Source organism: Cricetulus griseus, chromosome 5, assembly GCF_003668045.3.
Source record: "Cricetulus griseus strain 17A/GY chromosome 5, alternate assembly CriGri-PICRH-1.0, whole genome shotgun sequence".
NCBI classification, from domain to species: domain Eukaryota; kingdom Metazoa; phylum Chordata; class Mammalia; order Rodentia; family Cricetidae; genus Cricetulus; species Cricetulus griseus.
The window spans coordinates 53,428,876-53,446,323 of NC_048598.1; the positions used below are offsets into that span (position 1 = coordinate 53,428,876).

The 17,448-nt window shown below is 51.2% G+C and overlaps 1 protein-coding gene across 1 annotated transcript; it reads right to left on the bottom strand.

Moving 5' to 3' along the window:
* Positions 1 to 4,763: 4,763 nt before the first annotated feature.
* Lad1 (ladinin 1) lies at positions 4,764 to 16,635 on the bottom strand. The gene is made up of 10 exons (XM_027417503.2): positions 16,413 to 16,635; positions 11,482 to 11,619; positions 9,295 to 10,177; positions 8,597 to 8,701; positions 7,772 to 7,815; positions 6,601 to 6,673; positions 6,368 to 6,502; positions 6,058 to 6,144; positions 5,750 to 5,824; positions 4,764 to 5,412 (listed from the first exon to the last, which is right to left on the bottom strand). Exons 1-10 carry the CDS (start codon positions 16,481 to 16,483, stop codon positions 5,407 to 5,409), a joined length of 1,617 nt encoding a protein of 538 aa, XP_027273304.1. The 5' UTR covers positions 16,484 to 16,635; the 3' UTR covers positions 4,764 to 5,406.
* Between the last annotated feature and the right edge of the window lie 813 nt (positions 16,636 to 17,448).

Genomic DNA, 17,448 nt, shown 5'->3' on the forward strand with positions numbered 1-17,448 from the left:
GAAGCTGGAGGGTGAATACAAACATGTCCCAAGGGCCCTACCCTCCACCAGCTTCTTACCATCTGACTACCCCCACAGCAAGCCACAGGGGTCACCTTTCATGGGTAATAAAGCAAAACGACAGAAGCCAAAAGAGGGCTCTCTTTGGGGATCAAAAGATCTGAGTTTTAAACCCAGCTTTTACTGTGTGGCCTTAAGTAACTCACTAGAAGTCTCTGAACCTTTCATTGATTTACCCATAATAGATTAGCTTCAGATTCTGACCTTGTGGTTCCTGAGGAGTGTAGGCTCTGTCCTTTAGCCCTTGTCCACAGCATTGAGCTGGGATCTTCCTAAAGCTACAGCTGTTAGCCCAGGAGACAAGCTGAGGAATCAGCAGAGGGTGGATGGGAGGGGCATGGGTAACTTGATCCCCTCAGATTCTTTTGCCCTGAGGACCTGTCCTGTGAGAAGAGGATCAGAGGAAGAATCCTGGAGGTCAGGTAGCTTCCCAGCTGGACTCTCTTTGGAATGTGCTGGAAATTTCTTAGACTCTGAGCAATTACCTCCTAAGCAACCCTTCACTATGCCCAGAAGTCAGAAAGCCTGCCCACAATGCAAAGGCACTGAACAAGAGCAACCCAAAGGGCAAGTTGGGTGGAGCAAGGATCACATTGGAAGGGACATAGTGAGTCCCAGGAATATCCTTCCAATGTTGACAGGCTTAGTTCATCTCTCCTGAGAAAGGGGTCTGAACTCATCACCCCCTGACTCCATGCTAGCCACTCTTGACCTCCTTCAGGCGTGGAATCACACCCGGTCCCAGATGCCCAGTGGATAGCACATCTGCTTGGAGAAACCCCTTCAGGCCCCTATGTCTCTGGATGTGCTTCCAGGACAGCATCTTTGTCCCTGGACATGGGAGCTGTGTCACCAGAATTTGTTGGCAAATATAGCCTTGGCCTTACCCTGCTCTCTGGGCCCTAGAAGAAAGCTTTGGGTGGTCCTCAACCTGGAATTAAGGAGACAGACTGAGCAATCTGGGGATCCCTGTTGGTTAGGGTTTCATTGTATTTAGTGACCCAACAATGATCTAGGGCACTCTACTCATGAAAAAAATAAAGATCTAGGGAGGGAAAACAACCTACTCAAGACTTTTAAAACCACACGGTATCTTTAGTGGCAGATCATGGCCTCCCATTCACTTCCCACAAGAATGCAGGCTCCTTCCACTCCACGGCACTCTTGTTGGAGTCTGTCCTGCATACAGTTCCTCTGAGTGTGGAGGAGGTCTCCCCTCTAGAAGGGACCGTGGATTTCCATCAACCTAGTGACCACTCAGAGTGGACACAAGCACAGACCAGGGAAAAGTGCCAGGGCTGAATCCCTCATTCTCCCACTCATCTCCACCCTCTCCTAGAGCCTGCCGCTAGTCTTACCTCTGAACAGGGGCTGCACACGGGTCCTGCGGTATCTACTCAGCCTCAGCAGGGACTGGCCGAGGGCAGGGCATGGAGAGGGCTTTAAGCAGGCATGTGGGCTGGGGCCACATGAGCCAAGCCCTGTGGTGGGAGGAATGTGCAGTAGAAGATGGGGGGAGGGACGACACAATGGGGGGTGTTGGCTGCTATTTTGGCAGGTGCCGGGCACAGGGCTAAAGGAGCAAGTACCCAGCGCCATATAAGCTCATGTGGTCCTCCAGCTGCCCACATAAGCTATTTAAAACCAGAGCAGATATGCCGGGGACATAAACCAGCTGTCCCTCTTGAGAATCCCGATAAAGCAGATGCCAAAGTCCAGGCCCAGGGGGGGGGGAGGGCTGGGAACAGGGTTGGGGACAGAAGTCAACCTCAGAGATACTTCAAGGGCCTCAGAGCCAGGTCCTGGGGAGCAGAAGGCAAGAGCTGGGGGAAAGACATCTTCTGGGCTGCTGCTACTAGACCAAGTGGCCTCGGGCAGATGGCAGGCTCCGCAGGCCTTGGAAAGAGCACCTGGAAAGTTGTCTCCATGAGGCCCGAGCCACACACCATGTCCTCCTCACAGGAATGAACTCCAACTGCCAGAGGAGGGTAGCACCAGGACGGTACTCCTTAGTCGGGCAGCAGGAGTATGAGTGGGATGCAGACGATCGTTGGGGTTTCCTCTCACAGTTAGAGCAACTTTGTCTGGCTTGCCCACTACATCAAAAGGCCCATAAGATCAGGACCCAGCTTTTGCTGTAGTCTGAATGTTGATGTCCACCAGCCCACAAAGGGTGACTGGCATAAGGTGGGGATCAGGGTGTGATGAAACCAAAAGAAAAAACTAAGTTGGGAGGCAGCTGAGCTCTCTCCAGTCTCCTACCCTCCATGCCCAGTCTTCTCAGCAGGTCCCACTGAAGTCTTACCTCCATGGACCAGGCCCAACTTCCCAGGTGCCCTAAGCCCTGAGACCCCTGACTCTTCCAGACACTGTGAGTGACTATTGCTTTCCACACCGGACTCAGCCAGCCTCTGCCCTTCTTTCCTGACCAGAGGCCCAGCCTCTCTAGTTCCACCACCACTTATGAGGTACAGGGATGCCTCTATGTGTAAGGGCCCTCTGCATACAAGATGTCCACACTTCTAGCCAACTTGCCCATTATCCAGCTGACACAGTTACCTTCATGGTCCCTAGCAGCCTCTGAGCCCAGTGACTTTGATCCCTAGCTCTGGGCTTATCCCAAGCCATGTGTGTCTCTGTGCTGCCAGCAGGTCAGCAACAGAACCAGATGAAACCACAGGCCTGGGGGCAGCATCCCAGGAAAGGGCGGGCTCAGGAAAGCTGGGGGAGCTTGGGAAAGGCAGCAGGAGGGAGAAGACTAAGAAGAATAATGAGGATAAAGCCAGGCTGACCTCATAAAGAACACGGCAGCCAGTTTCCTCTCCCAGTGGAGCACACTAAATCCCATTTTGCATTGTATCTCAGTCTAGAATCTCCCAGAATTTAGGGGTTGCTTTTCCTACCCCCCAACTTAAAATACTTTCCAAGAACACCGATAACCTTTCGGGCAGGCCATCTACCCACACAGAGCACCCTCCTCCTACAAAACTAGTGGGTTCTTAGTATCTGGGGACCTTAAGTGTGGGGCTTCATCCAGACAGCCACTACTTGGCAGCCAGACTGGTGCATAGCAGGGTGGCTCCAGAAGCAACTTAGAGGATGATCATTACAAATAATCATGTCTCCACAAAATAGGCAGAAAATCAGAAATGTGATTATCTCAGCTGGTCCATGTCCACTGGGATACCCACCCGATGACAGGATGCTCCTTGAGTCCGAAGGCCACTGCAGCAGCAGAGAAGGGAGGCAGACTCACCTCCAGGGGGCACTCAAATGTCACCTCCTACACACACACACACACGCACGCACGCACGCACGCACGCACGCACGCATGCGGCTCTGGCTCCAGCCACCTCCACACCCTTCTTGTTCATCAGCCACCTCCAGAGCAAAGCCGGTGGCAGGAGCTGTGGAGTGGAGCCTCACTCTCCCCAGCCACCTGCTCACAAAGGGCCCTCCAAAGAGGGGCTGCAGGCAGAGGTCACACCACTTTGAGCCTGCACCTGATGACCATCTCCTCCACTGTCTGAGGGGGACACCCATGAGCCTCTTCTAAGAGCTACAAAAGTTCACCTGCCAAGGAACTAACCCAGATTTGCAACATGGACATCCCAAAGCCGTTTGAGGTCACCTGCTTGAACTCTTGAGATTTAGAGAAGGGAGGGCATGGGGTCCTAGTCAAGGTGTTCAACTGAACCAGGGTAGTTTAGCCTCCATTGTCCAGGTGGCACACAGCCACCTCCTCTGCTTTGCCCACATTTCCACCAACCCTCAATTGCAGATCAAGTCCTTGGCAGGATGTACAGGGTGTTCCAAGCAGGTCTTCAGGGTCTGCCTCCTGGAGAGGCAGCCCAGCAAAAGTGTAAGACCAGCTGCAAGGAACTCACGGAGGTAAGCCAGCACTGGGTACTGACAAATGAACACATAAAGGCTCTGGGGGTCTCTAGCCTAGTGGCCTTCACCTAGGACACAAAGTCAGGTGGGATTGGCTGCTTCTGCCCCGTAAACTAAGGGAGCAGGGGGCCCGGTGTCATACTTATTAGCCATGTTCTGAGAAACTTCGGGGTTGCCCCAGGCTGCAAAGTGGGTATGGGTAGCCTTTGCACCCATTCTCCCTCAAGCTGACTGTGGGTGAAACCAGAGCAACCAGCTTGGGGTGAGAGCTGTATGATTGAAAACCTCCTTTGGACTCCAGCCATAATGGGGTTGCAGGGCCCTGGACTGCCTTTCTTGGTTTGCTGTGCATTTTCGGGTGACTCAGCATTCTACACTGCACACATGGGGCCATGGTACCGGACTAGGAAGAGGAAGCCTGGGGAGAAAGATAGGGTGTACTCTCAAATGTTCTTATTTTGTGTGTGCTTTGCTTGCGTATGTAACCATGCACCATGTGCACACTGTGCCCACAAATCCCCTGAAACTGGAGTTTCAAATATGTAGGTGTTGGGACTCGAACCCAGGTCCCCTGGAAGAGCAGCCAGGGCTCTTAGCTGATGAGCCATCTCTCCAGCCCCCAGTTCCGTACTATCACTAAATCACTAAGCTGATGACAAACCCACCACCTTAATATGAAAGAAGATGGGAAGGAGGTGTGTTCCTCCTTCCACCAAAGCCAGTGACCCGCCCCCTCCCAACTCTCCCTGCAGCTGACTCCAAAGGGAAGCAAAGCCTGCAGGGACAAACCCATCAGCATTACCAGCCACTTACACCTGAGAATGAACGAATTTATCACATCCTTCCTGAGAAAAGACTTTTCTGAGAGTAGGATTAGTGGTAATACAAAAAGGCACTGAGCTCTGGATTGGGGCTGGGGGCGGGGGCAAGAAGGGGGTGGGCGATGGCAAAGCAGGGATATGCAGCACATGGGCAACGCCTTGAGACTCCTTTCCAGTCTGGCTTTAAAAAGCCTCAGGGAGTAGTGGCTAGGTCTAGGACTTCATCTGGGGACACCTCAGGCACACAGAGTACCTACTGGGAGCAGACAAGACAGATATCTCTGGAGTTGGCAAAATAACCCAGCCTGATGCTGGCAGTGAGCAGAGGAACGCACAGTCTCTCTCTACACAGAACACAGAGACTGTATGGCTGATGTGCCAGGCTGTGTTCTGGGCTCAGGATAATCGTAACCACAGCAGGACAGCGCCAAAGCACATGTGTCCCCCAGGCAGGGCTGGGGAAGAGCTGCAGGAGTGTCATTCATGTTCCTGGCCCCCAGGGGCCCTGACCAGACTGGCTGAGAGGCAGAAAGGGAATGGGAAGCAAGAGTCAGGGGTGCTGCAGGGCAGGGGCTGGCATGAAGAAGGGCCTTTGGGGTACAGGTCTGCAGCTCTGTCCTGGCAGGGCTTGTCACACCTGTGGGGACAAAGACCAATTAGAACAAGGAAAATGGATGGGTTCCTGGAGCTATGGGGAGAGCACCTCTGGACAAGAAGATAACCCTTTGGACAAGCAAGCTCCACCCACACTGGGTAAGTACCAGAAACCTGATGGTTAGATGGGGGAGGTGTGGCCAAGCTGCGGCTCAGCCAAGCCAGTAAGGGCTCCCATTATCCTCATGGGCACATAGAGATGGACAGAACCTGGGTACTCAGACCACACAATTGCAGCCCACTTAGAGCATGCATTTGGATAGGTCTGGGAGGGGGGCTTCCACCATACCTCAGGGTTGGGCCCCTTCTGCCCCACTCACCTCTGCATCCAGGGACATGGTCGACTTGTTTCCCCATTGAGCCCTCCTGGTGACTGATGTCTCTTTCTGTACCTCCTGATCAGGACATCAAAATAGAGACCAAGTACTCAGGGGTAAAGAGGGACTTTGGATTCCCCCCATCCTCTACTCCAGGGTCTTCCTGAAAGGACAAGGACCCACTCCTCTCTTTAGATCTCACCCACAGGTTGGGTCTCTACCCTATAACCTTTGTCACCAGATCCACGTCTGAAATGACCCATTGCTGTTGGGCCTATCCCTCCTCTGGCCTGACATATGGATAAGGGTACCTGAGGGCCCTGGTCTCCAAAATCCTGGGTCTTGCTGATCCATAGATTGAGTCTTGATGTCACAACCCCTGACAGTCGCAGATTCTCCTAGGAAAAAAAATTCCCACCTTAAGGCTCAGAATCCCTAATAACACTAAGACTCTTCCAGAGGTGTCCACTCCACACAAGCCATGCATACCTGGCAAAGGCCCCACTGTGAGAAGTTCTGCACCCAGTAAAGGAGATTTAATACAGAACAATACAGTTTCTAACACTGCCATGCTTCAGGGATGTCAACCTAGAGCCCCAGCAGCTGGGACCTGGCCCTTACCTTTCGGATGGTTGGTTCTGTGCGGTTCTGGCCTGCCAGCTCCTTCTCAAAGAGGTGGCGCTTGCTGGCTACACCGGCAGGAGCCACAAGGACCTCAGTGCGGGAGGAGCCTGGAGACCTGACGGATTCGGATCTCTGTAAATCAGGAATGCGAGTGGCTGAGCCATGACTGTAATGTTCATAAATAGTGCCCTCCACCCTGGCACAGGCTCCAGGGGACCCCCTGCTCCTACCTGGATGGCTGTGTGGTATCGCTCCAGTTTCTCCCCTAGCTTCACCGTGCTAGCTGGCAGTCTCACACTGGCACTGTAGGTCGGGAAGACAAACTGAGATGAACCAGCTGAGACTCTGTACCCCAGGGAGGCCAGGGCTGCTCCCAGGGCTTGAAAAACAACCCCCTGATACCCTATCCCGCTGGCAAAGAAGGACAGGGGCTGATGCAGGTGCCTCTGATGTACAGTGGATTATAATGACTCGGTCAGGGTGAAGTCTGTAGATGCCCAGAACTTTCACACCTTTCACACCTCCGAGGAACAGCCTGCCTACTCCACAGGGCATCTCTCCTCCCTCCCTTCTCCTTTCACACCCCACCACTTCCCCTCACCTCAGTTCTCACAGGCTGGGAGGTCATTATAGCCCCTGAGCTCCCACCCTTGGTTCACACTGTCACCTCTGAAGCTGCCTGCCTGGGTGGCTATGTGTTTAATGTGAGTAGTTTGAGGTTAGTTTGAGGTTGTTCTCTTGCTCCGACCCCCAGCCCTGGGTCTAAGAACGTAAGCCCTTATTAAAGGTTTAGCAGGTAGGTAAGTACAGCACAGGTGGATGAAACTTGTAACACCAGCACTAAATTTTAGATCTGATTTATGTTTGCCCCCCCCTCCCGTGCAGTGTACCATCCTCCATCTACTTGGCCTGGTGTTACAAGGGTAGCTACTAAACATGCAGGTTCCCGGCTACTGCTCTAGGCCTGCCACAGCTGAGCCTTTCCTTCCTTGTCCTAACCACAGTCTCCCCTCTGGAAAGTTCTCTTACCCTTTCTCACCCCAGCTCCAAGATAAACCAAAGCCTCCTCCCTCTTCAGAAATCCATTAAAGCCGTGTTTCCTCCAAGCAACTCTCCCAGGGACCACAGAACAAGTACTCAACTCCCTGACAAAGCACACAAAGCCATCATGACTCTTGCTCCCTCCCAGTGTCATCTCACCCAACCCCAGGACCTCCTATCAATCCTGTCACCTTGCCAAATCTAGAGTCCCAAGCAAAATTTGCACCTCCCCTAATGTATGCTGTGGCACAGCCTAGCACAATGTCGACAGGTGAAGGAAAAAAGAAAAAGAAAAAAACAAACAAACAAACATAGGAGCAGACAAAAAAAAAAAAAAAAAAAGGAGTCAAGATAGCTCACCTGCGGGTTAAGGTTGTTTCCGAGTTGTCTTTCCTGGGGCTCATCTGAAATGAGAAGGTAAGGGTCTTAGGCAAGTCCATGCCCCCTCTCCAGTGAGGATTCTAGTTCTCAGGGTACATCTTCTTCCTGAGAAACAAGTCCTCCCCCACACAAATGAGCCCAAGCTTTCACTGAAAGTCTTAGTCCATAAGCACCTGCCTTCACCCTCCAGTGTGGGTCCAAAGCCCTTCCTCCACCACCTCACCCCGGCCTTGCTGAAGTACCTGTTACAACCTGTATTCCTATCTGCTTCTCCACTAACCAAGAGCCTTGAGGATACAGGTCAACCTCAGGCATATGGCCTCTTTCCCGGGGCCTGTATCAAGGCACAAGGCACATTCAATGGATGAGCAGATGACCCAGTAAACAATAAGAACCAAGATTAAGTACTGAGACAGACCAGTTCCAATTTCATCACATGGAAGCAAGGCAGGGGCAGAGAGAACACTGGAAAGAAACCTGCTGTTCTCTGCCCTGTCCCTACCCCATAAGGAAGATACAAGAAGGCCATGACAGGTCTGTCTGGTCTGGTAAGTTCATCTTCCTGCAGTCCTGATATTATCCACTAGGTGGGGCTGCTCTCTGCACACATTTTCTAGGTCTTCAACCTGCTTTCCTTTATTTAAAATGACTTGTCTGGTTTGGACACCCATGGAAATCCAAAGCTCCTCTCTATTCAGTTTCTAAAGAGACTTTCTGTTGTGTAACCCAGGCTCTTGCTTAATGGTTTCCTTTGCATGCTCTGCAGTAGATTGATGACTAGGGTGTAGTGTCCCTGCCCCTTACCCGAAAGGAGATGGTCCTAGGGCTGGAGCGTTTGAGGGAACTGCTGTAGGTGAGCAGCGTAGGTGAGGATGTGTCTGCCTCTTCATCCTTGCTGGGAATTTTTACCTGAGTAGAGCAAAGGTGTCAGACAAGAACTCGCCTTCCTTGGTACAAGTGTAGGCGCTCATAGGCTCAAGCCCAAACTTCCAGGGGGACCTCAGGTGGCCTGGCTCATCCCAGAAGCTAGAGATGGGAGATCCAGTCAAACTGTCTACTCACTCTCCTGCCTCTGCTATGCAGTGACCATAGAGTCTCATGTTGCCTGGCCTCCAGGCAGAGCTTAGTTTTGAGGGGTTCTGAGGCTCCCTAAGAGCTCTCTAACTAGCCCAAGGCCCCCATGCTTAATGGGTGCCGGTTTCCTGAGAGGGCTTTGTAGTGGACAGGTGACAAGGTTACCCTGGCTCTGAACAGAAATAAATGGCTTGGGGGCTGGAGCCCAGGGCCTGGATGAGGATGCAGGGGGGACCACAGGTGACCACTACAACAACCCGCCTTGGACTCGGGGTCCTATTCAGACAGTAGCTAGGAATTCTGACTTGCTAGGAGGAAAAAAACTGTCAAAGCCAGCCCAAAAGTGGGAGGAGAGGAGGAAGCAAGGGAGCGAAAGGCCTCAGGACTGGACTGCCAGGGAGGGCAAGGGAGAAAGGGGCAATGCCTACCTGGAGTGTGATAGGTGGGAAGCCAGACACCTTAGTCGGAGCATCTGAAGTACCCTGTTCTGAAGAGGATGGTGGGCTCTTCCCAGGGACAGCCCTCTCTCGGGGCTCCCTTGTGGTGACCTGGCTTCCCCCAGGGGCCTGGGGCTGCTCTGAGACTGTTGCTTTCTTTGGAGTCAGCTTTGTCTCTGAGACTAGTGACTTCTGGAAGATGGACGCTTTCTCTGACACCAGCCGCCTCTCTTGCATCTTCTCAAATACAACGGCTTTTTCTAGAACTGGAGTGGACCTTTTCTCTGGTGCTGCTGTCTTCAAAGACACAAGTGTCTTCTCAAGGATGGGTGACTTCTCTGACAAACTGGTTCTTTCTGGAACCAGCTTCTCTGGGCTGCGTTTCTTGTCAGTCAAGGATGCTTTCTCTGCAGCTGCCCCCTTCTCTGAGGGACAGGCTTTCTCCGAAGTCAGTCTCTTGGCAGGCACTGGAGTCTTCTCTGGCACAGGCGATTTCTCAGAGACCAAGGTCTTCTGCTGGACCACTGCTTCCTCTGGAAGCCCCTTTCCCCCTCCCCCAAGCTCTCTGCCCTTTATGTTCTCTTCTTCCTGGGCCCAAGGACCTCGCTGCTCCTGACTCAGTCTCCGGCGAGGTAGGGGCTCCACTTTCTTCTTAAGCACAAGGGGCTGTGTCACGGTCTGCTCAGGGCCTGGGCTGTCCCTTTCCCCCTCTGCCTCTAGCCTCTCCTGCACTGGAGCCTGGACAGCCTCTACCACCTGACGCCTCTGTCTCCGTTCCTTCCGAGTTCTAAGGATGGCCTGGAAGTCCTCTTCCTCATCTTTGGAGGTTGGAGGTGATGGCTTGGGGACCTCTGCTTCCTCCACACTGGGCAGCCTGAAACAAAAGACAAGGAGAGATAAGGTGGACAGAATCAGATGCCATCAGGAGTGAGGGTGACCCTGGGTGTAGCTGACTCAATGAGATGCCTCCAGGGCCACCAAGGAGGAAGCAAACAAGTTAGACCCTGCTCTCCTTGCCCCACAACCACTATTTTAAAAATAATCACTTATATCTATGCTGTATGCTGCCCCTCCAAAGGGTCACTTGAGCAAAGCACCCCAGGCTCTAGAAAAATCACAGATTTTGTCCAGTGTACAATGAACTGTTTGTTCCATGTTCAACCACAATCACTAACACTAATCAAGCAACTGCTTTGTAGGTTCTGGGCCTGGGGCAACATTGGTCAGGAGGGCTCAAAGAAGTGAGTTCAGTCCATCAGAGCCTAGAGGAAGCTAACTGGTAGGGAGCTAGAAGGAAAGCCCAAGGCTTCTGTGGCACCATTCCAGTATCCTGTCCATCGTAAGGGTATGTCTGGGACATGGTGACAGTCATGGGTTTGGGTCAGCCCACAAACACAGCCTGGTTTTTCTTCATTAGGAACAAAAGCAACATAAAATAATTGTGCAAAACTCAGAGGTCCTGGTCCCCAGCTAAAGGAGTCCGTGCCTGCTGTCACCCTGCTTTTCATGTGATTTCAGGCAAGTTAACTTAACTGTCTGAGCTTTTCAAACCTGTAAACTGAGCTTGTTAGGCAGTGAAATAAGAGCCACCTGGTGACAGCAAATTCCTAGCACATAGGCGACATTCAGGAAGCTCTGGGCCCTTCTCTTCCTTCCCCTCATAATCCCCAAACTAGATGTCAAGATTGGTCATCCCCTTTTGCTCCACTCGGAATGGGGATGATCAGAGTATGGGGGTAGTCCATTTAAGGAAAGTTTGACAAAGCCGGATGAACATTGTGGCCACACTCATTAGGTACAGGACCTCGACGAGTTACCTAAGCATGCTTCCCCAAGTCTCTCCTGCTGTAAGACAAGTTACTAACAGTGGCCTCTCAAACATCATGAGGACTGAGCGAGCTACATACATCAATAAAATGCTCAGCAGAGTGGGGCTCATGGACAGGCTCACCAAACAGCACCAGGAGTGTGATGGTGACGGTGGGGACCATGATTGGTCTGAGGATGGGTCTAGGGATGATGAGGAACTTGAATTTCATCTTCCCACCATCAACCTTATTCCTGAACCAAATCTCTAACAGGCCAAACAGATTTCACATAGTCTTCTGGGGCAGCTAGGTGCTCCCCCTTCCACTCAGAATGGAGACATGATGTTCAGATTCTAACCCAACCACGTACCTCTCCACGGATCTCCGAGCTCCATTCTGGGTGAGTTTGGGAGATTCATCATCTGTGGTTGAACTCAGGTTGCGGTGCCTCCGCCTGCGTTCACGCTCCTGTTCCTCCTCATCCTCCAAAGTCCGCTGCCGGGCCAGGCTAGAGGAAGGAGGTAGGGATCAGAACAGCCCAGAGACCGGACAACACCTTTCCTAGCCAGACTCCCACAGGCTTGGAAGAGACAATTGCCTCTAGGCAGCCCTGCTGCCAGTGGTGGTGGGGCATGGAGTACAGATGGCTGGGACAGTGATGTTCTAAGTACAAATACACACCACATTCCCAAGACCCAGGATGAAGAACAAAGTGTAACATTTCTCATTAACCTTCTGTGATGGCTGAAGGCTTGAGCCCAGGAACTTCAGGTTACCCTGTGCTACAGTGAGAGTCTGTATCAAATCAGGAAGATAAAAAAGTGTACATTGACTACATGTTGAAATGATTGCTTTGGGGTATATTAAAGCAAATAAGATATATTATTTAGTTTTCCGCTTTTCCTTCTTTAACATGGCTGTTAGAAAATTTATTTTTTCAGTGCAGTTCCTTTCTTCACAATTGCAGGGATCTAGTTAATCGCAGTGTCTCTGGGTTGGTACCACTTTGTGACGAGCTGCCCTGGATTAGAGGGTACAGAGCAACACCCCAGACACCAGTAGCAGCAGCACCCAGTTAGGACAACCAAAGACATTTTCCAGCACTACCAAATAGCTCCTTGGGGTACCAATGCCCCAAGATGAGCACCAATGGGCTGGATTTTACTGTGGGAACAGAAGGTCTCTGGATGGTGGATCAGGGAAGGTGGCATGGCTCTGTCTAAAGGAAGGTGACCTTGACAAGGTCCTCTCACTTCTGAGTTCTTGACAGACAACAACTGAAAATTGCCTCAAAGTTGCTCACTCCCCACAAAAGTCCTTAGCCTCTGGTAGTAGGGCTAAGGGTAGACTCCCAAATAAGACTGAGAGAAAAACCATCATATCCTTTCACTTATTATGGTCTTTCTCAGCTTTTAAAACTGTCTTCTACCTGCCTGGAGCAGCAAGGGGACTCCACATACTCTGCATTTGGTTTCCACTCCTGTGACCTTGCATTTGTGGGACTAACTGGACACACTTTCAGGCAGCCAAACAACCCCCACTAATCCATTCACCCAGCCAGCCAGTCATCTGGCAATCCAACCAACCCACGCACTTGCCCTTCTTGCCGTCTTTATTCACCTACACTACCAGAAACCCACCTTCATCCACCCAGACAAATAACAAATGAACACTGATGGGCTCTAACAAGCGGCACCTTAATCTGTAACTAAGATTGAGTATTAAGAAACGTATGCCTCGATGTATTCCTTTTTCTTATGTATAATTCTGTCCTTGAAGACAAAACTGTTTTATTTTATTTTAAAGATTTTTATTTATTATGTAGACAACATTCTGCTTCCATGTATATCTGCACACCAGAAGAGGGCACCAGATCGCATAACGGATGGTTGTGAGCCACCATGTTTTTGCTGGGAATTGAACTCAGGACCTCTGGAAGAGCAGAGCTCTTAACCTCTGAGCCATCAATCTAGCCCCAAAGAGGAAACTTTTTAAAGGCATGTTGTGTTGGCTTGCAGCTGAAGAAGGGAACAGACATAAACATTCCTCAAAGGGACCCTTGCTTATATATATTTAAGGAGGATTATTTAAAGTGAGGATGGATTTAAAGTAGAATGTGTCGGACAAGTTTAACTATTTCACTTATGAGGTTTCTCAGAATGGGAAATACAAGTCTTTTTAAAGTGCTTTAGTCAGTTATACAAAAACAAAAAACAAAACAAAACAAAAAAAAAAAAAAACCTGAAACTCCTGGGTGTCAGCAAGAGACAGAAATCAAAACCCTAGATGGTGGGGGGCGGGGGATCCCTCTCATTGCCTATTCCTGACTAACTACTCTGTTGCAAAACTTACAATTTGTATACTCTGAATTGCATCTAAAGTGTATGTATGGATCTCTGGTGTCTGCAAGGCAGGCTCGGGGACCTGGTCTCTAGTTCTCTTGTTCTTGGGCAAGTCACTACCTTCCCTTCTTCACTTTTGAAGAGGGTGATGGCTCTCCTGCGTTGAGCATCATATCTATAGAGCCAGCACTCACTCACCCAATGCTTTTGGGGTGTCTACAGGCCAGGCATGATTCTGGGAGCTAAAATCCAACAGGAAAGAAAATAACACATTACTCACCCTTCATTGGAGGCTAAGGGAGTCAGACCATACAAGCAAGGAAGCAAACCAGGACAAAAACAGTTAGACATGGCTGATATGAGAGACATGCTTGGGTACATAGTCCTGATTCAAGAGGAGGAACCAGCAGTGTCAAGTCTGGTGGCACAGGGCCCCAGGAGGGGGTTGTGAGTGCAGAGCCCTGCCTAGTGTGAGGGCTGATGCTCAGGAGAAGGTGGTAGGCTAGGGATAGCCTACAGAGGAACTATAGAGGAGAACAGGGACAGAGCAGTGAGTTTTGAAGACCTCTGGTATCTAACATGGAGACCAGCATGTAGCAAGTCATCACCCCAAGGAAAGGAGTGACCTTAGAAGAGAACCTTCTGAAATATCCCAATTCCACCACTATGAGGGCAACGTCTGCTCATCTGAGTCACAAAGTGTATTCCACCTCAATGCAAACAAAAGAGGGCCAGGGTTTTTCCGTATGTCCTTGACCATGGATCTTAAGCCCAGGGACTCCCCTGGGCCTTCACATGGGCCCTGTAATCTTTGATATTTAAGAGCTGATTCTTCATTCACTGCACACAAGCTTATGAGTCTCTTATGAACCAGGCCCTGGTGTCCCACCTCTCCTCCACCAATTTCTGCGGCCTTGCAAATGAGGACACTGATCCTTCTCTCACTGTGCATGCACCTTGCCCCCTGTCCTAGTTTGGGAACAACTCCTACCCTCCAGAGAGGGTCCTCATCCTGAGGAAAGTGAACACTCCCCACCCACACCCAGCAGGGCTGGGCTGGAGCCTCCAGGATTCCTTGGCCATGAGCAACACTGTTCTCATATGCTTCTCGCTGTCCTTGGAGAAGCAGGGGGCTTGTTTGTCCTCCACTGGGGCCCTATGTAATATGTCATCAGCCTGAATCAGGTCTCCTCAAACACGCCTCATGACCAGGATGGGCCAAAGCTGACTGCAAAAGTCAGGGTCAGATGTCTACTCTAGTGTTTCCAAGCTTTACAGCCAGACCCCAACACTCAAGAAGGGAGGTGTGGACACTAGCACATACTGCTCAGAAATCATGGGGCTACCTTCAACTCCTGACACCCAGAAAAACAGGAGTGTTTTCATTATCTCACCCCACCCCAGCAGAAGAATGTTATCTCCAATAAGCAAGGATTATTGGCCTCTAAAGGAAGAAATGGACAAAAATGGAAGAGAAGGAAGGCCAAAGGTCCACTTCCTTATCAGGTGCAATGACTGAAACCCCAGTAAAAAATCAATTATTTGGGGGGCTTAGAACAGGGCTTGAAATTCAAATGTGATGAAAAACAAATGAATTAGGAAAATAATAAAGGAGGATGGGGGAGTACTAGTGTACTATAACACCAGAGGCTGGTCTAAGTACTTTACAAATACCACTGATGTTAATCCATGCAAGGCTATGAGCAAGGTGGTGCTACCCAGCTCGAATTTGAGAAACCTGAGGCTTGGAGGAGTTTGCAACTTTCTGGAGAAAGCATGGCTACTAAAAAGAAGAAACCAAGACCTCCCACCTAAGTCACCCTCTTAAAGCTTCACGCCCTAACCAGGACACAAGGATCAGAAAAGATGTCCTGCAATGCTGGTCCTAAATCAGAGCCTTACAGCTGAACATTCAGAAGGAAAGCAGGGCGAGGCAGGAGCAGGGGCAGCCAAGCTCAGGGCGCAGTTACCAGAACAGAGGTTTGAGGAAAGTCAGCAACCACGGAGCCCTAGAGCCTGGCCCTATGTGAAACCTGCAGGCCCTAACAGCCCAGAGACTTGGCAGCTGACCCTGCAGCCTAGCCAAGCAGCTCACTATTCACCCCCCTCCACACCTTTGCCTCCACCTTCTGGCCTTCACTGGGGGACACACGTCCCTCTCTGCACCTCCAGGTGAGGCTGCTATCCCTCCCCACTCCTTATTCACAAACCCCACCCTTTCTTATGGATGGCTAAAGACACCACTGTCCTGTTACACTCAGGAGTAGAACCAATGCCCCCCCCCCCCACACACACACCTGTGGTCACAGAGAAGCCTATTACAGGGCAGATGAAGGCTTGGCTTCTCTGGTTTAAATACCTAGAGGGTTTGTGAAGATGCCCCACAAGCGTTTAGTGAACTCTGGGCTCAAAGAACAGGTCCTGAGGAATGGAGAACAGTGGAAGGGCCCTCAAGGTGCCTGTGATTTTGGGCCACAGCCACAGTTCCTGAGCAGGCAGGCCTCAGGCTCCTCTTCCACACACTGAGGAGCTATTGTGGGTGGCCTGAGGTTCCTTCCGCACCAGACAGTCTAAAGAAAGGTAGCAGGAGAATCCAGAGAGGCATGGGAGGTGAGAGGGCTGTTAAAGGGCCTGGCAAGGAAATGATTAACCACTGGCCACTTAGTCCCAGGCTCTCAGATCCTCCCCTCACCCCCCACAGACAGGCTGGCATATCCTCACTGGTCGCCAGGTCAGCACATGGAGAAAAGGGCAAGCGGCTCATCACTGCCCCATCCCAGGCCTGCAGTTTCTGAGCCTCAGGGCTGAGGACAGTGAGTACAGGCTCACCACATCTCCGCCTTGGTTCTAGTTGAGGCCACCCTTGTCACGCCCTCAGCAAAGGCCTCCCCAGCCTAGAAGGCTTGGTTCATGGTGACTCACAGCCCTTTCCTGCAGCCCGCTGGGGCTTGTTACTCACTCAGAGAGCAGAGCAGGAGTGGTCCTCTGCTCCAGGTGCCTCATCAGGGAGACGGTTGGCAGCAGCTGCATCTGCCCACGGGTTCCATGAAGGCTAGAACTGGGCAGGGAGGCCAGACTAGGTCCTCCAGTGGCAGGACTGGTTCCCCAAGGCTTCACTACCACTTAGCCTGGACATCCCACGGGAACTCAGCCCCACCCCTGCAGCCACATGAGTCTATGTCCAACTGAGCAGAGGACAAGCTAAGACCAGACCTCCTCCTTCCCATTAAAAATCCTAGTGCCCCCAGCCAAATCCTCTATACACACACAGAGAGAGAGAGAGAGAGAGAGAGAGAGAGAGAGAGAGAGAGAGAGAGAGAGCCAGGCTTTAAAATAAAATCACAAACACCCAAATCAGTCTGGGCACTTGTAAGGAAGAGAGATCTGTTTTGTTTTTTAACCTAATTTGCAGTGTTAACATCTTCAACAACCATTTCAGTGGAGCACTGTGGGAGCAAACTCAGCTGCCCACATGGACATCTCTTATCTACACAGGCCATAAACATGCTCACCCACACAGAAGCTGCTCTCCATGTATCTGAGCATGCATTCATAGGCACCGATGTGCCCACACCCAGAAACAAAGACACTCCTGCACCAACCCCATGCACACTGACCCACAGACAGAGTCCAAGGCCTTGGCCCCCACATCAGCTCCACCCTCAAGCACATACCTTCCCTGGGGTGTGTCTGACCTCTAAGGCAGCCTGGGTTCCCTTTCCAGAGCATTGGGTCTCACTCTCCTTTGGACTTGCCCTTTCCCTTCTCTAGATACTATGGGCCTCTCTGCACTGCAGCTGAGGGCAACCATGTCCTCAGAGCAGTGTCCTTCGGGTCTGAGGAGATGTTCCTCAGACCAAATGGATGAGCTTCTGTGAGAGACTGACACTGAAGCCCTCGGGGAGACCCTGAGGGGCAGCAGATCTTAGGTGATGGAAAATGTGTGAGAAATCCCTTGATAAGCAAAGCTATGGTACCTGTGCTGCCGGACAGTT